This window comes from Gambusia affinis, linkage group LG04 (assembly GCF_019740435.1).
Source record: "Gambusia affinis linkage group LG04, SWU_Gaff_1.0, whole genome shotgun sequence".
Lineage (NCBI taxonomy): Eukaryota > Metazoa > Chordata > Actinopteri > Cyprinodontiformes > Poeciliidae > Gambusia > Gambusia affinis.
The window spans coordinates 31912016-31938046 of record NC_057871.1 but is presented as its reverse complement, the minus strand read 5'-3'; the positions used below and the strand labels follow the sequence as shown (position 1 = coordinate 31938046).

General features: G+C 40.8%; 2 protein-coding genes across 4 annotated transcripts in view; both read right to left on the bottom strand.

The window, feature by feature from the left end:
* Window positions 1–954: 954 nt before the first annotated feature.
* On the bottom strand, window positions 955–1936 carry LOC122829850 (protein PERCC1). Its single transcript, XM_044114730.1, has 2 exons — window positions 1885–1936; window positions 955–1798 (listed from the first exon to the last, which is right to left on the bottom strand). Exon 2 carries the CDS (start codon window positions 1783–1785, stop codon window positions 1030–1032), a length of 756 nt encoding a protein of 251 aa, XP_043970665.1. The 5' UTR covers window positions 1786–1798; window positions 1885–1936; the 3' UTR covers window positions 955–1029.
* An 8281-nt stretch (window positions 1937–10217) lies between these two features.
* The window catches only part of tmem131l (transmembrane 131 like), a 67948-nt gene continuing 52134 nt past the window's right edge, over window positions 10218–26031 (bottom strand). For 2 of the 3 annotated variants that reach the window (XM_044114727.1, XM_044114729.1), the window contains 14 exons: window positions 25085–25227; window positions 24792–24978; window positions 24490–24675; window positions 21947–22096; window positions 21323–21857; window positions 21059–21171; window positions 15242–15399; window positions 14966–15175; window positions 14778–14850; window positions 13500–13597; window positions 13271–13397; window positions 12526–12578; window positions 12263–12396; window positions 10218–10752 (listed from right to left, as the gene is read on the bottom strand). In XM_044114727.1, the coding sequence (XP_043970662.1) occupies window positions 10450–10752; window positions 12263–12396; window positions 12526–12578; window positions 13271–13397; window positions 13500–13597; window positions 14778–14850; window positions 14966–15175; window positions 15242–15399; window positions 21059–21171; window positions 21323–21857; window positions 21947–22096; window positions 24490–24675; window positions 24792–24978; window positions 25085–25227 (2470 nt within the window). In that variant the 3' untranslated portion in view covers window positions 10218–10449. The remainder of the gene's footprint in view (window positions 10753–12262; window positions 12397–12525; window positions 12579–13270; window positions 13398–13499; window positions 13598–14777; window positions 14851–14965; window positions 15176–15241; window positions 15400–21058; window positions 21172–21322; window positions 21858–21946; window positions 22097–24489; window positions 24676–24791; window positions 24979–25084; window positions 25228–26031) is intronic. The other variant, XM_044114728.1, reaches the window with a different exon arrangement.

Sequence of the window (26031 nt, the reverse complement as noted above, 5' to 3'; positions counted from 1 at the left end):
ATTCTATTGGAATGTTATGCGGGACCTCGAATACATCAGACCGGTCATTAATAAATTCAACAGGTCTGACCGATAGAGTGACAGGAAGAGACCATTACTTCTGGTCTATATGAAAAGTACAGAGTGAGAGATGACAACTAACATGTAGCACAAACCTGAATCTAAATGAGACACAAGAGACATTTAGAGATATTTCAACCTCTACATGTGCAAAACTGGGAGAATGCTTACAAATGCTGGTTTGTTGCATGAAATATAAGTATGGACAGTTTATTTGGACTATCATTTATATTAGTATATTAGAAGCAGGTCATCTTGGACAATGAGTCTAATCCATGCTGGCTGGATACAAGAGCACCTTCAGCCAGACTCATTTTACCAAAGTGAACCACAGAGCAAGACAGAAAATCATTTCTGCCTGTAGCCATTAGATTTTAGAATGTCTAAGTCTGAGCTACTAAAATTTGTAGATTATTTATAGATTAACATGTTTCATGTGCATGCTTGTTATTTATTTATTTACATTCAGTCATGTTGAATTATCTCATCACTCTTAGGTATATATTTTATAAACTATAATCTATAATATTATGGTTATGTTTATATTATTAATATTCAATACCTTAGATGGAGTACTTTGTCAACGAATAAGCAATTTCCCCTTGGGATCAATGAAGTATCTTCTATTCTATTCTGAAAGAACATTAGCAGAAAATGATAAGTATAAAATTAATATCGGTATGGGTCCTCATTTTCATATCGGTGCATCCTTAATGAAATCTGACACACAAAATGTGCTCCGAAGGCTAATATGTTTGTGAAATAACCAGAGAAAGAAAGAAACCTTTCCTTCAAAATTAAAGCATGGTTTCTACGGTAACTAATCTAAACATTCTTGAAGCGTTTCCTTGTCAGAGGACATACAGGACCACAAAGAGAAGAAAACAACCTGCTTTGCTCTTGTTCATTTCTGTTTGTTGAACAGCTGCAGAGGTCGGAACCCATGTCGGTTTCAGGCAGCTGTGTGTTTCATTCTGCATGTGTGTTGTCCATCAGTGTGTGAATGAACTCTGGGTGTGGGTCCCAGTAAGCCAGCAGGTCACTGAAGTCTGGCTCCGTGCTGGTGATGCCGTGCTGCATCAGCGGGTTGTAATGTGTGTGTCTGTTGCTGTCGGTCTGTCCAGGTGAGCTGCTGCTAGTGTGTGTGATGTTAGGTGTGCTACTGAAGCCGACCAAAGGGCAGTGAGGGATTGGCTCAGTCCAGAAACTTAGTGGGAGGTGCCTGTTGATCATTGGCTGGACCCTGAGTTGACTCAGGCCCCTGTGATTGAACAGGTCAGCCAGGGGCCCTAAACCAATGCATCTTGGGTTGTCATCTGGAGCCATCACTCTGTTCACCCGCTCCTCTGAAGTCCCCGCACGTGCGATCCTCAGCAGGTCGTCATAGTAACGCAGCCGGCCGCTGCTCACCACAGAGACCGAGTCGTCATAGATGTCACAAGCTTCTCGATCTGCAGAGGAACGGCCAAAATACCGTTGGACGTCATGACTGATGAGGTCAGCAAACCTCAGCAACTGACTGGTCACATCCAGAACATTCTGAGCAGGATTCATAATAAACTGATCCAAGCATTCTTCTTCTACTTCCTCCTCCTCCTCTTCGTCTTGATCTTCTTCATCTTCTCGTTCCTGTGGCTTCTCCTTCATCTGAGAGTGCAAGAAAGTGTGGAAGTAGGCAGGAGCCGGGGCCTGAATGTGGAAATTCCTGATGACCCCTGTGGCCATGTTACCTCCAGACCTGTAGAGGTCAAAGCAGTAAGAAACGAAAAAGTACAAGGACATAGGAGCCATAAAACACTGCAATGGGTGTAAAAGTTTTCCTACCTTGGAGCTGGATTTGGCTGTGTTCAGTGAGTGTCCTGGAGGAGAGAGTCCGGATCCTGTGTGTGAGCTGATGAGTGACAGTGGTCTCTGTTTTTATACCGCAGCTGACATGTGTCTCCTGTCGAACCAGGGCACCTTCCTAAAACAAATATTTGCGTGCCGGATCGGTCAGACTCGCTCTGTTTACCCTATTACCGGGCAACCTGGGAGGAGATCTAAGCCTAATGGGGGCTCTGCTAAGTGACCATGGAGAGTTTTTACACACGTGTACACAAGCTCATCATTGCTTTTTCCGTTCCTGTTATCAGGCTAGTTAAAAGATAAAAGAGCGTGAAATCCAATCACCCACTGTGTTGATTTCTAAAGGGGTCGAGAGGAGGCCGGGAGTGGTCACTGTATTCACCCGGACCCTCGTCTGCCCTGGACACCACACTGTGACACTGCACAGGATGCTCAGAGTCAGACTTCCTGAGACATGAAATTCCACCATACTTTTTATATGCGAACTCCATTTTGTGTGTGCATGCATGTGTGTGTGTGTGTGTGTTATCAGGATATCCAGACTCATCTGGTCTTGCCTGTCATCAGTATCCAGGCTTCTGTGTTGATTTTAGGACTAAAGATCAATAGCTGCAATATGTCAGCACTTGAGAGCCTGACAAAGAATTGCACACCTTCTTAGGTACACAAGCACCTAAATACATATGGACACACTCAAAAAACAGTCAGATTTTGTTTTACTTGATGCTTTTAAGAAACATATATAACATATTTTAAGACAAAGGTTGATTAACCAGTCCATTTTATGATGTACAAGATGTCTTTTTTTATTTATATACATTAGTATGCAAGATTCATGAACCATATTTTTTTGAATGAAATATGACTCATGACTTTATAACTGAAGTCACGACCCTTTAGCTATAAACTTGTAATATCTAAGGAAGATATAATACTACAGAAAATGTGTAATTTTTCAACTAATGAAACACTTAAGCTGTAGAATAAAAATATTTTAAAACAGCCACAGATTTTCTCTGAAGATGTCAGCAAACCCTGATCTTAGCATGGGCTTACTGGGGCTGCAGCCCAAGGACCCGGCGCTTTGGGGGCCGAAAGATGCTTTGTATTTTTGTGAATGAATAAGGTCAGAATGCCTTAATGTTATCACTGGCTAGGAGGATTTTGGGAGTGTTGTGGAAAGACTGTCTGACTTGTTCTGGCAAACGTCCATCATGAATGCTGATTATTATTGCTGGGTTTCAGATGACGTAGCACCGATGTCACCCAGTGCAGATGGAGGGCTGGAAGTAAATGCAGCCCATTTATTTCTGTTGATCCAGCATCAATATGTCTAAAGTCTGTGTCCTGTACAGTTGTTCCAACCGTTCTAATAGAGAGAAAGATGAACGTTATTCTCTTGTTTCAAAAGTAGTTGGTCACAAGAGAGTTAATTTTAAAAAACTTACAGAAAAAAGAAGAGAAAAGTGAATCAACAATCTACAGCTAAAAACAGGAGGTGCAGAAACTAACAATGCCAGAGTTTGCAGGTAATGATTGCATCATTTAAACTGTATTTTCAGATGTTTTATTGGACAGTTACTTAGAAAGACAAGCATTCATATGTAATTCATATGTATTATTTTTATGCCCTAGCTTGGCTGACCTCAGAGTGCTAATGTTGTTAGCAGCTAGCTCAGTGCTGAGTCCCGGACAGAAAATAGAATGTTTATTAACTGGGGCTTTCATGCTACAACAACAAAAAAAAAAGCTAAATAAATTAAATCTAATCTATCCAACTTGACTTCCTATCACTGAAGAAAAAATCATGCTAATCAAAAATACACCAGACACAGACCTGCAGCCCGGGAGCGGTTCTAGACAGAGGATAACGGGGGTACTGAGGAAATTATACAAAATGTGTTTTAACATTTAGAGGTAGATTTTTTTTACCTTCACAATATTACTTTAACAATGAATTAAAAATTATAGTGTTGCACTTTTAGCTACTGTATTGAGTTAGGTTCATATTTTTCATCTGCAACCTGACTCTCTGGAGACACTAGTGCCTCCATTAATATATCAAATGATGATATATATTTCTCTCCTGTTTGAACCCCCCACAGGGCTCCCCGAGGGACACGGTCGAACGCCTTCTCCAAGTCCACAAAACACATGTAGACTGGTTGGGCGAACAACCATGCACCCTCCAGGACCCTGCTGAGGGTCGTGGTCGTGTTCCACGACCAGGACGAAAACCACACTGCTCTTCCTGAATCCGAGGTTCGACAATCCGACGGACCCTCCTCTCCAGAACCCCCGAATAGACCTTGACAGGAAGGCTTAAGAGTGTGACCCCCCTATAATTGGAGCACACCCTCCGGTCCCCCTTTTTGAACAGGGGGACCACCACCCCGGTCTGCCAATCCAGGGGAACTGCCCCCGATGTCCATGCGATATTGAAGAGTCGCGTTAGCCAACACAACCCTACAACATCCAGTGCCTTGAGGAACTCCGGGCGGATCTCATCCACCCCCAGGGCCCTGCCACCGAGGAGCTTTTTAACCACCTCGGCGACCTCAACCCCAGAGATTGGAGAGCCCAACCCAGAGTCCCCAGGCTCAGCTTCCAAAATAGAAGGCATGTCGGTGGGATTGAGGAGGTCTTCGAAGTATTCTGCCCACCAGCCCACAACATCCCGAGTTGAAGTCAGCAGCACACCATCCCCACTGTAAACAGTGTTGGTGCTGCACTGCTTCCCCCTCCTGAGACGCCGGATGGTGGACCAGAATCGCCTCGAAGCCGTACGGAAGTCTTTCTTCATGGCCTCTCCAAACTCCTCCCACACCCGAGTTTTTGCCTCAGCAACCACCCGAGCCGGTACCCATCAGCTGCTTCCGGAGTCCCACAGGCCAAAAAGGCCCGATAGGACTCCTTCTTCAGCCTGACGGCTTCCCTCACCGAAGGTGTCCACCAACGGGTTCGAGGGTTGCCGCCGCGACAGGCACCGACAACCTTGCGGTCACAGCTCAGATGGGCCGCCTCGACAATGGAGGCACGGAACACGGTCCACTCGGACTCCATGTCCCCCACCTCCCCCGGGACGTGTTTGAAGTTCTGCCGGAGGTGGGAGTTAAAGCTCCGTCTCACAGGGGATTCCGCCAGACGTTCCCAGCAGAACCTCACAACACGTTTGGGCCTGCCAGGTCTGACCGGCATCCTCCCCCACCAGCGGAGCCAACTCACCACCAGGTAGTGGTCAGTGGACAGCACCGCTCCTCTCTTCACCCGAGTGTCCAAGATATACGGCCGCAGATCCGATGAAATGATGACAAAGTCGATCATCGAACTGCAGCCTAGGGTGTCCTGATGCCAAGTGCACATATGGACACCCTTAGGCTTGAACATGGTGTTCGTTATGGACAATCCATGACGAGCACAGAAGTCCAACAACAGAACACCACTCGAGTTCAGATCGGGGGGGCCGTTCCTCCCAACCACGCCCCTCCAGACCTCACTGTCATTGCCCACGTGAGCGTTGAAGTCCCCCAGCAGAACAAGGGAGTCCCCAGGTGGAGCACTCTCCAGTACCCCCTCTAGGGACTCCAAAAAGGGTGGGTAACTTGAACTGTCATTCGGCCCGTAAGCACAAACGACAGTCAGGACCCGTCCCCCCACCCGTAGGCGGAGGGAGGCTACCCTCTCGTTCACCGGGGTAAACCCCAACGTACAGGCGCCGAGATGGGGAGCAACAAGTATGCCCACTCCTGCCCGATGCCTCTCACCTTGGGCAACTCCAGAGTGGAAGTATGTCCAGCCCCTCTCAAGGAGACTGGTTCCAGAACCAGAGCCATGCGTCGAGGTGAGACCGACTATTTCTAGCCGGAACCTCTCAGCCTCACACACACTAGCTCCGACTCCTTCCCCACCAGAGAGGTGACATTCCACGTCACAAGAGCTAACTTCCGCAACCGAGGATCGGACCGCCAGGGTCCCCTCCCTCGGCTGCCACCCATAACACAATGCACCCGACCCCGTTGGCCCCTCTCACAGGTAGTGGGCCCATGGCAGCCCGAAGAGGAAACCCATGTTTCCTCTTCGGGCTGTGCCCGGCTGGGCTCCATGGGTAAAAGCCCGGCCACCAGACGCTCGCCGTCGTGCCCCCCCTCCAGTCCTGGCTCCAGAGTGGGGCCCCAGTGACCCGCGTCCGGGCGAGGGAACACGTAGTCCAAAGTTTGCAATCATCATAGGGATCTTCGGGCTGCACTTTGTCTGACCGCTCACCTGGGACCTGTCTGCCTTGGGTGACTCTACCAGGGGCATGAAGCCCCGGACAGCATAGCTACCAGGATCATTGGAGCACTCAAACCCCTCCACCACGATAAGGTGGCAGCCCAAGGAGAGGTGTACAAAATATTTGGGTACATTTTACCTAAAAAAAAAAGAAAAAGAAAACATACTCACTACACAACCATGCTCCAAGAGTTGTGAGCAACTCTTGGAGCATGGTTGTGACAAATCATGTAACAAAACATTTCACATGGTGAATTGTTTTGTTACTGTTAAAATTATCTACAGCTTTTGTTCCTTGGTCCTAATGATGTTATTAGTTCACTAACAGACAGTACACCTCTTGTAATTGATAAGCTTCTAAATGATCAATTTGAAGCATCAGTATGCATTGAAGAAGATCATATCAGTCAGATTAAGTAAAATATCATCATACTAAAACCAATCAAAATCATATGTCTCTGAAAGTTAAGTTCTCCTTTTCAGGGAGCTTAGACTGTATGAAAGAAATAATTGAAATTTACTAAGAAATATTTAATTTTCAGAATCCTGACAACAAAACTTAAATTTTGAATTGAATGATTACATGGGAGGGAATCAAAAAGCTAACATGCCAATCAGGTGCAAGTTGGGCAGGTTAAAGTAAGAGAAACCAGATACTGCAGTATAATGTTGCAGTATATGTTGATAAAGATACTGCAGTATCTGGTTTCTCTTACTTTAACCCACCTAACTTGCACCTGAAGTAAAGCATGCTGAAGACCAGCAAGCCAAACATTCACAGAGTGGATGTAGCAGAATATCGGAGTTCAGGAGATACAGGATAGAAGATCTGACTGAATCAAGACATTGCCCAGAGGTTCAGACTGGGGAACTAACTGGCAAATTGCTAGCTAAGTATGTGGAGCAGGAAAATAGGTTGTATTTACTTAAATTTATGCAAACAAATTGCCTCAAAAGATTCACTTACTGCATCATACAAAAGACAAGTGTAGTTGCATTGTGTAGTTAAATTTAAGAAAACCACAAATTCACTGATTGAATTGTTGGCATATATTTGAATTTGAGCAATAGAAAAAAAAAAACCTACAGTATATAAAACATGACTGGCCTTTCATGTTGATAAATATTTACACAGATCATCTTTCAATAAATCAATAGAAATGCAAGTGCACACACTAAAACATCAAATCTAAATAAATAATATGAATTGTATTAAATATTTTAATATAGACTGATGATTCACATTGATCATTTATAAGCTTTAATAATAGAACATTCCACAACTACAGGTGTACTACATTTTGGTAGTGAACACACTTATGACAAGTGTGATATCATGGATGGAAGGAAAGCATCGTTAAGGAAAAGGATCATACAGCGTATAAATCAATGACAAAACTTGTGGATCATGTTAAAGGTAACAAAAAATTTCCCATCTTGTGAGCAACTCTAGGAGAGTGATTGTGCAGTGTAAAAAAACCTTTCAACTTTGGGGAAAGCTGAAAGTTAAATACGAGTAACCTCACCTAGGCCTGTTTAATGACAATCACATCTTCTTAAAAAGTACATGTACAAATGAGGAACATTTACTGAAATGTGTCACACTAGCAAGTGTTACAGAAAAAAAATCTATAAGAGTTTAAAATTTTAATGACAGTTTTCGGAACAGATAAAGGAAATCACAAACTCATAGTCAGCACTGACTAATCGTGTCACCATAAATAATGCAGTAAAACTATAGGTTTCTTTAGAGGTATGCATTAACTCTTACGCAGAGAAAGGGGCATTTTTTTCCCCCTCATGACTGGCCCCTGCACACACGGACACACAAATGGTGTAGTAAGGAGGGGAGAGCCACCTGCAAAGAGAATGTTTATTTTGGGGGATGGAGTATTTATTTTAGGTGGGGGGAGGTGGGGCATCCGGTCAGCAATTAATTATTAGGGTCATAAATCACTCAACCGATTAAATTTAGTCATAAGGTTGTTTATTATATCTCTGTCTTTATATACATAAGGTAAATTATAGAAAATAAGTCCATATACTAAATGTTTTTAACCATTTTATTGCCAATGTACAGACAGGAAGAGCATGCTAGGGTGACCATTTGGGAAAACCAGGACACCTTGGAGGGGCGGTGGGGGAATCTCTGTTCCCATGCTTAGAGATGTCTGTGGCATGCACTCACTTAACATAAGTGAGTGCATGTTAAGTGCACTCACTTAACATGCAAGTGAGTGCACTTGATATAAATATCATAATATAAATATCATGTTACAATCCTATAATAACATGATATTTACAGTTGGTTCATTAAAAATGCTTTTCAGTAAAAGTATTTTACTGAAAATACTTTCAGTAAAATACAGCAATAACTGTTATTGCTGTTGACAATAACAAAATTATCATTTGTTATTGGAGTCTCCAATAACAAATGATAATTTTATTCAAAATGTATTTATTAAAAAATGCTTAACAATTCCAATAATGAATGAATAGCACAATGAAAGAAATAATGTCTCATCTAAACATCCCTCACTTAATAAAAGTTAACAATAACTCTCATCTCCCAATAACACATGATACTCAGCCTCAGTAATGAACGAAATAATGTCTGTTCTGTAGGCTATTGGAAAAAAATTCATTAACAAATGAGCTAATTAACAAAAAATACCGCTTGTGTCGCAAAAATAACTCAAAATGTACCAAAAACGAACCCGGTCTGAAAGCGGGGAAACTCCTTTGTAAATCGTCGGTAAACATACATTTGCGCTTTGGCATGTTGTTGGCGTACTGGCAGCCACGCTATCTATCTTCTGATTAAGAACAGGGCTGCCCGCACTGACGCGGCTCAGGGATTACGTCACACGCAGCGCCGTGCGCAGTGCCCTAGTGCCTGTAAATTTAATGGTCCAATGAAGGTAATTTAAAAACCGGGACATTTTCTCACTTTCTAAAAAAAACCCGGGACGCCCAGGACAGGACGTGAAATACGGACATGTGCCGGGAAATACGGACGTTTGGTCACCCTGTGCATGCTCTCATAGAATAGCAGCCAGTGCATTTAGTGAGATGTTGATCAATACAAGGTGAGGCTCAACTCGCTGCTGCCTCACCTGCTTCACTTCCAAGCATTTCAATGGGAAACTGAGAAAATTCTGCAATTTTGAAGAAAAAAAGAATCAAAATTCTTTTTTTCTAATAAACTATTTTTATATGAAAAATAGTTTATTAGTACAAACCATAGGTTGAAAATAGGAATATAAATTATCTTATATATTATTCTTCCATTATGCCTGCCTTCCCTGACCGCACGTCACTGATGTCAAGGTTGTCAAAGTTAAGTAGTAGCATAACTAACCTACTCCCCATTGTTATATATTTTTTAAATTAAAACTTTTTACTTACCTCGTGCACTGGCTGCTTTGAACACGGGGTGCAGCTCCTGCCGAGCACATAGATGCAGACACATAATAAAAGGGTATACTAAATAATGGGACATGTCTCCCTGTCCTTCATAAAGTTATGCCTGGACTTGATGTTACTAGTTCCAACCCATCTCTGCAAACTGTCTTGCAGAGAAAAATGTGCACTTTTCCTCTGTAGAAAAGTGCAGAAAACCAAGGTGTCCTGGTTTTCCCAAATGAAAATATGGTCACCCTAGCATTTTCCTCTGTGGAAAAGTGCACACAATGTACAAGTTCTTTGCATCCCATTCTATTTTTTGGTTCAATTCTGAAGTTATCTCCAGTGCCCTGTTTCAGAAAGCAGAATAAGTGAAATTTCTGAAGTTCTGTGCATATCCTGAGTTTTCCATCTCAGAAAGTTGTGTATCAGCTATCTGGAGTCAACTTACTACTGCAACATACTCCGTCAACCCTCCCTGCTCGGCAACAGGATTGTTTGAACAAACCCTGAGTTTGTTCTATGTTTTGGCTGAAACCTGGCACAAGGAAAGCATTAGAAATGAAGTGTTCTTTTCTGTGGGAGCCTGTACATGTTGGAGAGTAAATATGGGGTAACTGAAATAAAGACCATTGTTCAAGTACAAAACCTTGCTTTTATTTTCTATGATCAAAACTGCAAAACATCTAGAAAAATATACAACAAATGCTTCACCTCTCACAACATTTAACATCTGAAAATTGGAAAATAAAAGAAAAGTAATATTCACATTTTCCCCACTGTTGATAAAAGAACATTCATTTTTATTTCCTTTCTTTTATATTAGGCATTTGCAAGTATTAAGGTCTGCTGTTCTGGTTTTTGGATTCAGACATCTCCACAGTAGCCGGAGTCGTTGGAGAGCTGGGAGTTGGAGCTGCGGTTGGATGAAGAGTTCCATATGTCCAGGTTCATGTGCGGCCCAAACGGGTTGAAGCTGGAGTACTGGATGGGCCGGTAGGTTCCCTCCGGCTCCCGGGAGAATGGGGAGTGAGGAGGGGTTACGGGGGTGATGGGAGACATGGGGGACACTGGGACTGATCGCTCAGGTGGGAAGTGGGTCTGCGGGGTCCAGATGGAGCCAAACAGACCAGACATGGGAGAGAGGCTGCGGGTCCCCGAGAAATATGGCTGTGAAGGAGAAAAGGCAAGACGTTAGACTTTTGGTTTTACTTAAAGCTGATTAGCTTTGTGTGATTAGCTCAATGTGTGCACCATTCTCCATTATACAATGGCATAATAGGGCCATGGTAGATAGACAAAAAAAGAAAAGTAAATTTCCACACAAAAAAAACCCTGAAAATTTGAGATTAACCTCAGAAATTTCTGTGTTTTTTCTTGGAAGTGTCTGAGATTAATCTCAAAATTTCAGTTTTTTTCTGAGAAGTTGAAAATGTGAGTTTTTCCAAGTAGACTTTCAACTTTAAGCCCAGAAAGTTCAAACATTTTTTCTAGAAATATTCTGAGATTTTTTGCCACAAGTGTGCTCCTTCTTTTCCTATCTACAACGGCCATTGTATCTTTATTCTAAAATATTTGTTTACAGAAGAAAAGTTATTGTGGAGTAAATTTAGACCTGTCACAATAAATTTTGCTCCAGAAGTTATTGCCATAAACGATGTTGTTTTGAGATCATTGCAAGAAAACGTTCTAAAAGTTAACCTTAAATTCTAATGAACATTTAACACTAGAACTAGAAGACATTTTAAATATCCAAAATAAATAAACAAATCAAATAAAGTTCATTTTGAAGTCTTTGTAAACAAAATTGTCCTTCAAAAATGGCTAGTAAAGACCAAAGCACCAAACTAAAGACTTTTATGATCCAGTTTTTGGTGGAAAGAGAAAAAAAAACAGAAAAGATAAATCATGTCAATAAAAATGAATGAGTTTGTTTCAATTTATCATTCCATTAATTGATTTACTGATTACTGTGACGGGCGTAGGAGTGATGAACGTTTGACAGAAGTATATAAAAGTGGTATCATCTAAATTTAGCTATATAGACTTTTTTTATTTTACAAGCCCTAGATCTAGTAAAATAAAATAAAAGTGCAAATATTTTCCCAGGTTTTCAACACATTTTTTATGCAAAAATTTCAGATTTTACCAAAACGTCTGAGTTTAAATCCTTTGTGCCCACTTTACAAACTAAAACTAAAGCTTTTCTATAGATTTTAAGTACATGTTTGTATCATGAAACAACGGAACTGCTTCCTTTAAGATAGTGACTCTGTTTTGTCAGAATGGTTAAAAGACATGTTTTCATGCACAGGAAGAGGCAGAGTGCTCCTTATTTCAAAACTAATGCAGAGGTTTTTACTACTGTTAGGACAATGTAAATATAGAAAGAAAGAAAAAACCAAAACCATACATATCTTGGTCAATTTTGAAATTGACCTGATCAGAGCTGGAAAAACTTTCTGAATCTGAAATCTGGACAACTGACCTGTACAGCTATAATTGTTTTGAGTCAAGATGGAAATGTGATTTATTGTACAGCGTTATTAACTTGTCCAATTGTGAACGTGAGTGATTCTTTGGTCTCAACAGGATTTGGGGCATCACAATTTAATTTGCAGGGAATATTTATTTTATTACAGAAGACACAAATGTACAGTTGGGTAATACAAGATGTCACCTTGCTGCCCACACATGCTGCTGAGTTCCAGGTGGAAGGAGATTCCTGAGGCTGCTCATTACTCCAGCTGCTCTGACTGCCATTGATGTTCTGCCCCCCCTGACGGGGGAAACCACTCTGAAAAGGTCCATTACCTGGAAAATGTTTCAAATAAACATGCTGAAGATCAAACCCATAAAAAACATATTTAAGTAGCTTGAAAATACTTAAGGAAGTTAAACAGGGGGATGAATGACTGGAATTCAGATATTAGGAGCTGATACCAGTGTAGCTGCAGGGACTGTTGCAATGACTGTGGGTACTGCTCCACGTGAAGCTGCAAAATAAGCAAACATTGAAGTCATTTTAATATTTACATAAAATTGTAATCACTGTGTTAATACACAAAGCACATTATTCAGAAAACACAACCAAACTTTTTACATCAGTAACTAAAAACTTGTTCAACTCATCCATTAATATGCCAGTCACAATAACATATTTTGCTGTATGAAAAATTGTCCCAAAAATGATTATGGTAAATGATAATATTGTTCTTTACAGATCATTTTCAAATAACTAAAGATTTACTTGCATATTGATAATGCAAGTTCCCTCTCTCAAGAAGTAATAAACTTTAATTTTGTGCTGAACACTCCACACTGGAACTGGAAGACATTTTAAATATCCAAAATACAACCCAACAAGCAAACTCTATAAACACAACTGCCCTTCAAATAAATATGGTTGTAAATTAATCAATAGGTTAAAGAAAGGAGTATTGAAACAAACATTTTTTTGAAACAGACTGCTAAAGACAGGTATGAAATAGTGAGGTCATAAAATTATTATTTTTTTCTTCAATGAAAAATAAAGCTTAAACACACACCTGCTTGCAAAACAATATGTTGGCGTTTAGCAAAATGTGAAAGAGTCTATTGAGTATGAATGCTGTTGCAAGGTGCTGTATTATTACATTATTTAAGGATAAAAGTAGTTTATGCAGCCCTGATGTTCTCCTTGTCCTACCCGTTGTACGATGCGGTGACGACTGGCTGAGGTATGTAGGGCAGAGCTTCGGTTGTGTTGTATCTGAACTCATTGGTTAGAGGGATGGATGGAGCTGACCATGTATCTTCAGGCACATAATGACCAGCTGCAACATAAAAACTTCCATCAGTGATTAAAGAAAATGTCTCATGTGTTTCAATCCCAGTTATTAGAAGCCAAAGTGTCCACTTAGTGGTTCTGTCTTTACCTATATTCCTGTCCATTCTTGCAGCCACATCAGCAAAACTTGGGACAAAGCTTGAGGGAGCAGGGTCTGAGCTTTGGCAAATCACTTTGTTGTACAAGCTGTTTATGGAAAAAAAGACATTATTTAGTGGAAGCAGGTAATTAAATGGCATCTTCTTAATATATTTGTTGTTAGGCAGCTTCAAACTGTTCTCCATTAAATGTTTATGGTATTTATTTCGCTCCGCTGTATTTGGAAATCCAAATACACGTTTCACATGTTTAAAGTTGTACAACAAAAAACTAATAAAAACACAGCTTCCATTTCTCTTAGAAAGAAAATAACCTTATCAGAAATAGGGAGGGAAAATAAAATAAAAAGAAAGTCTGACATAGCTTGGCCTCCTCTTTATGCAAAAGAAAAAGACAAGAGATCTTTGTCACAGTGCAATATAACTCTAATTTCTCAACCAGAGAGACAAATCATGGAACAAATAGATGCAGCTAAAAGATATGCCAAAAATGCAAAAAGGCACAAATTTAAGACTTAAGAAATTATCATTCATCTAGACACTAGTTCCGTTTCCATTAACTATATAATTGTGCAATTTGACTTTTTGAAATAAAATTTGCTTCATGGAAACACATATTTTAAAAAGAATTCCTTGTTTTTATATTTAAAAAAAACTTCGGCACTAGAAAGAGGTAGTTATTCAGCCGTATTGAAATTGGTTAATTACACAAAAACACGTTTTTCCATGAATCACATGATCGACAACTGGATGTTGCCACTGGCGCAAACTACAAAGAAGATAACAAGAAGTAGTTGGAGGATCATGGTATGTTTTTTTAATGATTTATCGCATGAACAAATTGATTCACATGTGATTTTAATTTAATTTCTCATTTAATGGAAACATGGCAATAGTTTATGTATTTTGAACATTAGCGGAATGTTGATACAGACTTGCAGATGTTGGTGAGGGAAACACAGCTACTGACTTTTTTTAATGCAATCGTATCTGACGCACATTCAACTCAGCTTGAATGAAGAACGTTCCTAAATTTTTCAACGTTACCTACCGCAGATGTTCATAGTTTTATCACTTTTGACCTTAAATCGACATTTGCTGAAAGCAGTGAGCCATGCTTCATCCAGTGATAGATGCACCTCCCTACCATCCAATAGTACCAATTACAAATTTAAGCCCTACAATTTTACACACTCTTGTTGCCTCTTTGAAATCTCCATTTTCAGCAGGCAGTGTTTCTACTAAAATGTGTTTACTTGGTGAAATACCTTGAGGCCTTGTAGTTGTTATTCATGCTCTGATAGCAGTCTGTTTCTGTAGGGTAGTTCTGCATCAAATCTCCTGACAAGAAAAATGACATTACTATATTAAAATCCTTGGCTTTTGATGTTTTTATTACTGCTTCTAACAGATATAGTCACACTAAGGAAGAAGTTATGAATGCTTGTGTATTTACTTTTTCTATATGAGGTAGTGCAGGCGTGTGTTCGAGCACCGTGGTCCTTGTCTCCCTCCATGCTGCTTGCACTGCTCCAGCTGCCCCAGCTCCCCCTGCTGGCCCTCACGCTTCCTGACGAACTGCCAGAGTCTGAGCCAGACTCTGACAACCCCCCTGCGCGGCGCTCTATTGCTCCACACCTTCTGCGACTTCGACTTGGACACACACCTGTCAGAAACAGAACAGTAAGTGGTGTTCTTATTTTGCGGTTCAGAGCATCACATGGATACCCACTGTTCTGTTTGAGGGGATTTTCTGGTTTCAACACTTCTGACTTTAAGCCGCTGTAGCCACGGTTCCTGGTACTGTTTTCGCTCATATTGTGATCCCTCGTTTTCCCATCAGGTTCTTTCTCCCTTTCTGGTACAGTTATGACATTGTGCTCAGGAGGACTACAGTGAAAAGAAGAAAAACAAAACGGTTTTTTTTTAGGTTTGGTTTTCACAAGACCTCTTTTTCGAATCAATCTAAATTATTCGCACAGCACTTTTCATGAAACTATTTGGAAACCAAAGAAGCGCCAATGCCATGCATCAGCCCCGTCTCCAGAGCAGTTTAGCAGGGGGCTGGGGTCATTGGCTTATTTTGGAGGTGCAGAGTAAAAAAAGCTTTTACCTTAGTATAAATACATAAGTAAACCTTCATGTATCCTTTCAAATAAAAATAACTATATATTAATACAAAATAAATAATAAGAATGTAAACAGTGACATGTATAAAATGTTGAGTTATTACGCTCAAATTTGCATCGTTGGCTCAGAAATCTAAGAATCTAATGTTTCTAATCCCTGAAGTTTAGTTCTTTCAATGCAAAATCAATCTACTCAAGTAAGAGTAGCAATAATATTACTCAAGTACAAGAAAAAAAGCACAGTGCAGTAAAACTACTCGTGTAAGTACCTTTTTTCCCAAAAAGTAGCTCAAGTAAATGTTAACAGTATGTAAACAACCCTCGGTTAACCTCCTTATTTGTTCTATTCCCTTTATTGGTGCTTGTTGCCTTTATTTTATCTTATTTTGTGTAGTATATGGTTGACTTCCAGTTTTTGATTTGATGCTTATATTTTAATGAGAGAGCTTCTGCTGTTTATGTTGTGCAGCGGCAACTTGGCAACAGAAGGAATGGAAGATAAGTTGCAACAGTGTTTTAAAAATGTATCTTGTTGTTAGCGCCCCCTTGATAGAGGCACAAGGTATGTTTATTTTGTGAATGAGGATATTTCTAATATTGATCAGTTGGAATTGTGAATTTGCTTTATTGTAATCAAATACAATATAGTTTTTGAATTAGTTGATATTGTTAGTAGTGAATGTTATTTTCAGTTTTCAAACGTTACAGTTGTAAGAGATTGTTTTATAGCTTACTGTCTTTTTGTGTTTGCGTTTGTGCTACAGTTCCTATGGTGAAACTCAGGGTTTACTTCAATAAACCTCACTGTTCATTAATAAAGCCAAAATCCTTCTTTTGGGGCGGGGGTCTGATACAGTAGGAGCTTTACCTCCAGGAGAAGAGTGATCTCAAGTATTGGCAAGGCAACGGCACGGAGCAGTGAGCTGCAGCAACGGTTCGGTAATGTTTTGTTAACAATGGAAAATATGGAAAAACAAAGTGAAAAGGAACAAGGAACAGACAAAACTGTTAATGAAACGTTACTGAGACAAACGGAACGGCTTAGTGCACTCACTAAGAAGATGCCCTTACATCAAACGGAAATGAATTACATGAAAGACTTAATGAAACAGAGACACAGAGAGTATGTCAAGGCAAGAATTAAAGGACCTTGAATGCAGAGAGAAACAGTTGGCGAAATTTAATATGAATCTTGTAACTAAATTATTGTTACCAAGGCGATCAGAGTGCCCTCCGATGTTAACAGAAAAAATGATAGCCTACCAAAAATTAATAAAAAAAGAGAAAACTTTTAATTCTTTAAGAACAATTGAAAGGGCTCATAAGAGCATCTAGAGAAAGCTTAAAGTCTGACTTATAGGCCTTTCTTGATAAACAATAAATCAATTAATCGTACGATAAATTAAAACTATCAACGTCATTTTAATTATCTCCATTATCGTCTCTTCCAGCCTTTTTCTCTTTCTGTTGATGACACTGAATGAAAAAAGGTTCAACTCCACTGCTCTCCACTGACCCTCCCTTCCTCATTTCCTCAGTGTAATGTCCAGTTCACACTACACCATCTTAGAGCTGTCGGCCCATTTTCAAAACCTGAGAGATCACACATTAGCCGACAGAAATCCTAGGCATAACGGTTCCATCGTGCAGTGTGGTGTCCAACAATGGGCACAAAATAATGGTTACAAGTTCAGTTAACTCATTTTAAAACCAGGCATTAATCAATGCTTTACTACAATCTACCTGCAGTGCATGTGGCTCTAGTGTCAGTGTAACGTCCTGACTGAATGAAAATCATTAGAATCTGTTTATGTCACGTTAATGAAGAACAGATGAAAAGTTACCGGGTTCATCAACAGCGTAGCAATTTTGCTCCAACTCCACCCCTACTCATTTCTGTATTCTTTGCATGAAATGTTTTATAAACATTAATGTTGTTTCCACATCTCAACATGAATATGGACAATCAGCAAATGCAGCAGCAAAACATACCATTCACTCTTGACCACCATGCTGCTTATGCAGCACAAGGACCCCCTATTGCAGGGGTGTCAAACTCATTTTGGTTTAGGGGCCGCATACAGCTTAATCTGATCTCAAGGGGGCCACACAAGTAAACTCATTGCAAGATTAAATAGAACTAATAAAAGTGGGCTTGTTGTTGATTTTTATATTAAATGAATTTCACTTTTACAAAATATATTATGAAAAACCTCAGAGTTTTTAAGAAAAGTATGCAATTTCAACAATACTTCTACTCAGTTAAACATTTATTTAAGTGCATTATGCATAAGAACTGATCACTGTGTTTGTACAATGTTGCAAAACATTTATCCACAGTTTTTAGAACTTAAAAACACGGTCCTGCAGGACAGAACACGTCAAAGAGATAAAAATGAATAAACGATTTAAAATCAATTTTCCACATCTGGGAATCAATTTGAACAAATTGTCTGGCTTCATGGGCAATGTTGGGTAGGGTTAGTGATCATTGTCATCATTGCATTCACCGAGAAGGCTGTCAAACTGACGATGATAGAGAGCTCTGGCTCGGATGAAATTAACAGTTCGGACAATCACCTCCATGACGTGATCCATTTTAACAACTTGCAGCATAATGCCTCCTGATGCAAAATACAATGTCCAAAACTCTCCCCCTTTATTTGTAGCTTGCTCTTTCTCTCTGAACTTTGTTAGAACACCTGTCTTTTTCCCAATCATTGACGGCGCACCATCAGGTAGTGATGTGCTACCTGAAGCCAGGCTTCGAGGCTTGTACAGAGTAATAAGGGGGCGTGTCCGATGAAGCCCCGCTTCGAGGTTTGTGTCGTCTTGCTTAAAACCACGTGACCGGCAACAAATGAGGTCTCACATTGCATGGGTCATGTGACTGCTTCATTTCGCGTGTTGATTTTCAAAATAAAAGCGTGATGAGCTGAAAAATATATCAGTCTTGCACAGCAGAAACAGACTTGAAGCTGCTGGACGAGTAAAATTCTGGCTTATGAGTAAAAATATAAGGGATCAGATCAGAGAGCCAATAGAAAGTTTTTCAGGCGGCAAATCAAAACTCGAAGAAAACTGTCTCCCCAACAAGCACTGCACTCCGAATACACCAAAACAAATGTCTACTGTTAAATCAGTCAATGACAGAAGAAAACAGCCATTAGGATTGGCAACAAATAATTTTAATAACTAAAAAAGATTAGTTAAATAGGATTTAATTGACTCTCCTGTTACTAAACGTGAGTTTGACAAAAACTTTGTGACAATATTGCATTTACTAATTGTTTTTAAATATGTCTGTCTGAGTGACAAGGCTGCCACAGTTTCACCAGCAGGTGTCACTAGTGAGAAATGAATGAAGCATCGAGTAATGAACTTTTGGGCAAAGCAATGGGCCGGGAAGCTTCATTGCTTCATGAGGCTTCATTTGGCCATCACTACCATCAGTAGCCAGGCTTACGGCACGGGACCAGTCCACCTCGACTCTGTCCATCGCTCCAACAACGGAGCGGAAAATTTCTTCAGGTGTTGTGGTGTCGGTCATGGGCACCAACTCGAGAAACTCCTCTGTGACAGTGAACGTCTCGTCAACTCCACGAACGAATATGGCCAATTGAGAGAAGTCCGCAATATCAGTACTCTCATCAATTACAACAGAAAATGCGAGAAATGACTCCGTTTTGCGTTTGAGTTGGTGGTCCAAATCTGCAGATAGTTCCGAAATCCTGTCTGCCACGGTATTTCTAGTCAAGCCAATATTGGCAAAAGCTTGTCGGGACACACAATTTCGGCAGCCTTTAGCATGCAGTTCTTGACGAACTCTCCCTCACAATAAGGCTTTGATGCTAACGCTATTTGCTAGCAATTAGGTAACTGGCTTTCACCGCAGCATCACTGGCCTCTCGACTCCGGGTGAAAACAGATTGCTGTTTCCTCAGACCCGTCAACATTTCGTTTATCTTCTGTTTTCTCAGTTCTCCTTGTAAGTGCTTGTATTTTTCGCCATACTGAGTTTCATAGTGGCGCCGAATATTGTATTCCTTAAGCACAGAACCCTGCTGCAGGCACACAGGGTTTCCATTCACCTCCGTGAACAAATAAGAAGTCGATTTTTCTTGAAAAATTCGACACTCTGTGTCTACCTTTCGCTTTTTTGACAAAGACATTTAGTTGATGAGGTTGGCAGGACCAAAGTAAAAAGATGGTAAAGAAATAGAATCGAAGCCGTTTACAGGACCTGAAGCTCAGTGCTGCCATCTGCTGCTGGTTTCATCAGTGTTACATCATGTTGTCTGCTCTGAATAAAACACAGCGCCCCTTGTGGACAATATAAAAACTGCAAATTTTAAATTAAACAAAGTACATGTTTTTTTCAATAATCATTGTTGAATAATGATAATGCATTTATTCACCGGGCCGGTTCCGGCCTGCGGGCCGTACGTTTGACACCATGACATATGCCACAAAGGAATGTAACGAACCCCACAAATAACAATGAAAATGAAGTTTACCCTGAAGTTTACTCTCAAACACCTCTGCGTTCCTGCTACTCTTAGCTTCACTGCATCAGTTCAGCTTTACACCAGTTAGTGACCTTGCTCTGATTCGCTTGTCAGGGGTTAGGTGTCTGGATTTCAAATATTTTATGTCCTGTTGAGGGTTTTTATATATTTTGGCAGTGCTATGAACATGTCAAAGTAGCAACTTATATTGAAAAGTGTTTTAATTTCTGTCTGAATGCTGCATGCTTCCATGAAAGGACAACGGAATATCGGAATTATATAGACATGTAAATACCAAAATCACAATACCGTCACTGTGTATCCCTCAGAAAAATTTACCTGATTAGTTTTTAAATAATCCTTTCATGAGTGGAAGTCATTACAATGACAAAAAAGTAATTTTTTGGGATGACTATTAGGGCGTCCACGATAGAGGGCGTTCATTTTATAGAGTTAACATTGGTGCTGTAAGTGCTCTGGTATGCAGTGGTGATACCAATGCTTTTAAATCTCACTCATCAGTTTACTGGGATTTTTTTGTTCTTGTAACAGGTTTACGTCAGTCTGCCTTTTCCCATTGATACGCTCCCTGACAGGTCCGCAACATAGGAGCTTTTAAGGATTTTTGATGATAAATACAGAAACAATACAAATCAAGACGGCAACAATAAAGATAGTAATATTAATCATAAAATATTATTCAATGCAAGTAGTCTGCATCTTATTTGGTGGTAAGCAACCTGGACAATGAATAGGGGGGAATGGGGCTTGCCCAAAAAAGGTTGAGAAATACTGCATTAGTAAAATTTCAGAAAAATGCTACATTAAAAATATCTTCAAGTTACCTACCAAACTAGGCAGAATTGTTGTGAATTTCAGTTCTTCTCATTCTAAAGAAAATGTGTGTTGTACCTGGAGACATTTTCCGTTATCCTGCGATTCCTCTTTCCCTTATTGTTTCCCACTGCTGTTCCACTCTCTGGATTCAGAGCCTTCTTTTTCTGCTCTTTAGCTTCTTCTCCAAACTGGATTTGTAAAAAGACATTTTAAATGAGCTAATGAATTCTCAAAGCATCTGGAAATGATGCCTGAAGCAGAGGCATAGATTCTAGATGGTACAACAGATGTTGCTGCATCTGTAACAGATGGTTCATACTTGGGCCTATGCAACCTTACCTCCAACTCAGAAATGTCCCCTTTCTCAGAGTTGATCTTTTCTGTGTAGCGCTCGCTGCAGCTCCTCTCCACCGGGCTGCAGAGTAACAAACCAGGTTTGGGTCCTGGAGCCAGTGTGACGTCCTCAGGGAACCTAGCAGCTATTTCCACAGGAAACATAACTGCTGCTGACATACTGTGCTCCATGTCACCCTGGAAGTTCTCTGGAAAGTTGGCGGACATCTTTTTCTCTGGCTCGCTGATGAATGCTGGGTGGTTGTTGTTGCAGGAGTCCGGGGTGAGGCTGTCTGGCGTCAGGTCCTCGTGTTCTTCATCCATGGCAGCAGCAGAAGCAGCGGCTGAGCTGGGCTTATGTTTGGTGTAATAAAGCGACACTTTATGCTTCTTCTGTGGTTGGAAGGTAGTGGTTGAGCCTTTCTTTGAGGACTGAGACCGCGGGGTCGGGCTGGTGGCCACAGCTGAAGAGCCCCGGCCCTTTCCTTTATCAGATGTGTGACAGGTGTCTATGTAGGTCTTACAGCTGCCTTTGGATTTACTACACACACACATACAAAGATGACAGCTATTTGTAGCATTTCAGTCCAAACCTTAGAGCATAAAACCAATGTATTTGACTGGACATACTTGACGCCGTTGGAGGTGATGTTATTGACAGAGCTGTTCTCCTGGGACAGGACGGAGTTGTGGTTGCTCCGGATGCTCGGGGTAGAGAACTCTCTGAGGATGTACTGAGCCTGATGGAAGGCCATCAAACACACGCCCACCAAGGAGAAGCTGCAAAAACAGAGACTCAGCAAATATTCACTCCTTCCTCCTCCTAGTAAAACAATATTTATGCAAGCCATCCTGATCAAAATCCTCCCACTGCCATACTAATCAGAGGAATGTGTGATCAAGTATCTGCTGACAGTCTGATAAAATCAATACTAGTATCTTTAAGATACACTGCCTACATTAAAATGACTAAACTGGAACACCTTCATGATTTGTGTCTAAAGATCTCTGGCTGAACTTGACACTACAGCTGTAGTCTGTTTTCATACCCTAGGCTAATGCTTCAAACGTAGCTTTGCTCTGGATGCTGTAAAATTTGATGGGCAGTGTTGCACCTGCTCTCTCATGTGAACACCTATCTAGGAATATTTGAGTACAGTGAGCAGAGTAGGACACAGGTTTGTATTTCTACCCTTATTAGAAGAACTTTGTATTTAATTCCATTTATTTTACTAACTACATTCAATACCTGACCCAGATATTCCCCCAACACAAACCATTTACTAGTCTGCTCCTTACCCTATGCTTAACCAAAATATATTTCACAGATTACGTCTAAACCTGACCCTTTACCCTGAACAATTGGGTCCACCATGTTAGGACTGGGCTCTGGTGGACACAGACTGGAAGGTGTAGCAGCTGTAGTAGTCTCTCTTTTTGACTGCAGCAAACTTTTACAGGAACCAGACTAGTTAACTAGGCCCATTAGTTACCAACCTACATTTTCCACATCATTTACTGCAATTAGAAACAAAATCTGAGAAGAAATTTAGTCCAAAAAAAGGCTCTTTCTGGGAGGTAGTTCATTTAACAGGAACTATCTGATGACCTTTTGTGGATGGAGAATGCTTGAATTGATGAAATTATTAGCATTTATGATTCAGTTGTTTCCAATTAAAAAAATTAACTTAACTACAACATCACAGAACATTGAAAGTGAAGAAAAGCAGCATTACTCTGTGTGCATATCTGGGACACATCACACAGGCTTTAATCATTAGAATAACTAACGTATTTATATGACTTGGAAATATTTATAATTTTGTTCCAGAGATAATGCTAATGAAATAATCAGTGTTAGGCAAGTATTTTGATCCCGAAGGAAGGCTTCTCTCCTCTCACTTTCAAAGCATGAAAAATAAACTCTGCTTAAGCAAAATCCTTCCAATGTTTGGTCCAGTTTGCTGTCATGATTCATGTTCTGTCCTGTCCATGCTGTGCTTAATCACTCATTCAGTTCACCTCCCACGCCTGATTGCTTTCCTGTTCCACCTGGTCCCTGCCCTACTTAAACACCTCTCAGTTTCTACCTCCTTGCCAGATTATCGACAGCCACGAGCCAGTAGAGATCCAGCATTACCTTTTATGCCTTCAGTGATTCTTCGACCCTTTTATGTCCATGGATAGACCCCCCCTGCCAAGCCCTTCTCGGATCTCGACTGTTCTGGATTTCTGGGCCCTGACCCAAGCTTTGCCTCACGACCACCGAGTATTGCCTTTCCCTCAAGCTAAGTTTGCTCTCTCTGCCTTCCTGTGTATGACCCCTGCCTGATCATCGTCTTAGTCCCTGGGTGTTACCCTCTGGATCTCCTTGTGAACCTTGGTTCACCTTGGTTCACTGCTCCACCCGTCCACTGCACTACAGGTCAGTAAAGCTGAACATTTCTAAGTTACCCTTCCTTTATCAGTGCATCACCAGTCTTCTCCCCTCTCTTCTCAGTGCTGTGTTTGATGACCACATCCTGAACAGCAACCAGTATCTGAACATTTTATTAAACTTGTTTTTTCCTTCCTAACTCCTGTGTGTGGTTGAATTTCCGGGTCCCCACCACGTGTCCTTACAGTTTGCGGTGAGTTTATTTAGGTTATATAGAGTAATTTTTGTCAGTAAAATATGTTACTGCTGCAAATCAGAGCATTTTATTTTGTTGACAGAAGGCTCTCTATGCAGAAGCTGAAGTGAACTAAACTTTAAAGAGTGAAAAACATTTATATTGATGGAAAAAATAGGTTATTTAGATGAGCAAAATAATGTGCTCAACTTAGAATGGAGTTCTGCAAGCTGTGCAGAAACACAGAGTGACTTAATAAATATGCACACCTAACATGGAGTAACATATACAGCAGAGCAACAAAAGTATCTGAAGCTCCAGTTTAGTCAGGGACTTCGATGCTGGTCATTTAAAAGTTGAGGGATGATGATGGTGACAGGAGTTTGTCCCTCAATTGGCAGGTGACTGACTGCATGAAGTGGGAAGGAGTTTGAGATCCTCTGGGTTTGACAAAGCTCTATACAAATACAGGCCATTTACCATTTAAAAAATGCCTTAATCAGGATCGATATGTGGGTCCAACTACACCTCTTCCCCACTGTTTGGATAACAGTGACTAACCATGTGAAGATGAGAGTGATAACCCAAAAGGTTTCTTCCCAGCTGGGGCCTGGTACCACTTGGGCACAGAGTGGCAGCATGTGGTGGGGCAGAGTCACGTTAAGGGTGAAAGGAAAAGTGCTACCACGTGATGTCACCAAGGTGAGGTCCCGAATCACCCAGGAGGATGTGAAGTCTGGTGTAAACCTATAAAATCAAAAGAATTTATAGGAAAGATGTGAGAGGTGCAAGAGAATCAGCAGCAAAAGGAAAAATTTTAAATGAGGAAATAAAATTAACAAATGACGTTTAGTAGCTCTTACGCAATTGTGATCTCAGAGGAAGTGTTGTGGTCCAGCCTGAAGGAGCGACACTGCAGCACCTCAAAGCCATACCCCTGACACGCATAACCATTGATGTTCATGGACATGACTGTCAGAGGAAGCTCTCCTGCATTCTCCACCTTAAAACTCTTCCTGATAGCAAATAGAGGCTTACTGATGCGCAGACCTGGAACAGACATACTCTATTAATCTTTTGTAGCATTTGTAACTTAGTCAAAGCTAGAAACGGCAACATGTCATGTTGTAAAACACAGCAGAAACAATGCTCTCACCGTCACGACACTCCATCAGAGTAGACTGAGGAACATTGAAGCGTAAAGACACTCCTGGACCAGGAAGTTTACCCCCGACTTTCAGGAGCTCTTTGGCTCCATGGCCTTGTAGGGTCACCATGTCAAATACTGTCAGGTTGTTTCTGGAAAAACAAGGACATACAACCTCCTCTTACACAACGACACACTGAAAAAGACCTTGCATACCTAACAGACAGAGAAAAGGATTAAAATGGACCAACATCTGATGATTTTCAACGTGATCTGTCACAAGTGGTGTGCAGCCATTGAGAAATGCTACTCCTTTGCTGAACACCCATACCCAAACTAACAAGACTATTCTTTGATGTGAAAGATTTTGATGAAGAAAAAATCTTAAGGCTATCGACATTTTGAACTGTTCACAGTCTATAGGAAAACTCCGACGTAAGATGAGGGTATGTAATCTTTTGGCCAGTGGTCCTCACCCATTCCTGACAGCCCACCGTCCAACACCAACTAAAACCTTTTGCTCGGGCAAAAAAACAATACTAATTTATGTCGATGAAGAATGTCATTTTAGTAGTAAAAGTGACTGAAACAATAGCACTGTGGTGATATTAATTATTCAAATCCATAAATGCACTTTGGATAAGAAAATTACCGTATTTTCCGCACTATAAGACTCACCTAAAAACCTTCCATTTCTCTCAAAAGCTGACAGTGTGCCTTTTAATCCGGTGCGCCTTATATATGGACCAATATTGAGCCACAACAGGTCTCGCAACTACGGTAAGCAGCCGCCGACTTCTTTTTCCCCCATAGAAGAAGAAGCACGCGGTGCATGCTGGGATATACGACTGCGCGAAGCATACCATTTCATTTCCATTTGTTTGTTTGTGTAAAGACCCCAAATAGCTCCTTTTAAGAGACATGCTTACGACGCAGAGTTTAAACTCAAGGCGGTC

Bases quoted from the DNA above. Each gene is read 5' to 3' on its own strand.
- LOC122829850 (XM_044114730.1), bottom strand. From the start codon at position 1,785: ATGGCCACAGGGGTCATCAGGAATTTCCACATTCAGGCCCCGGCTCCT.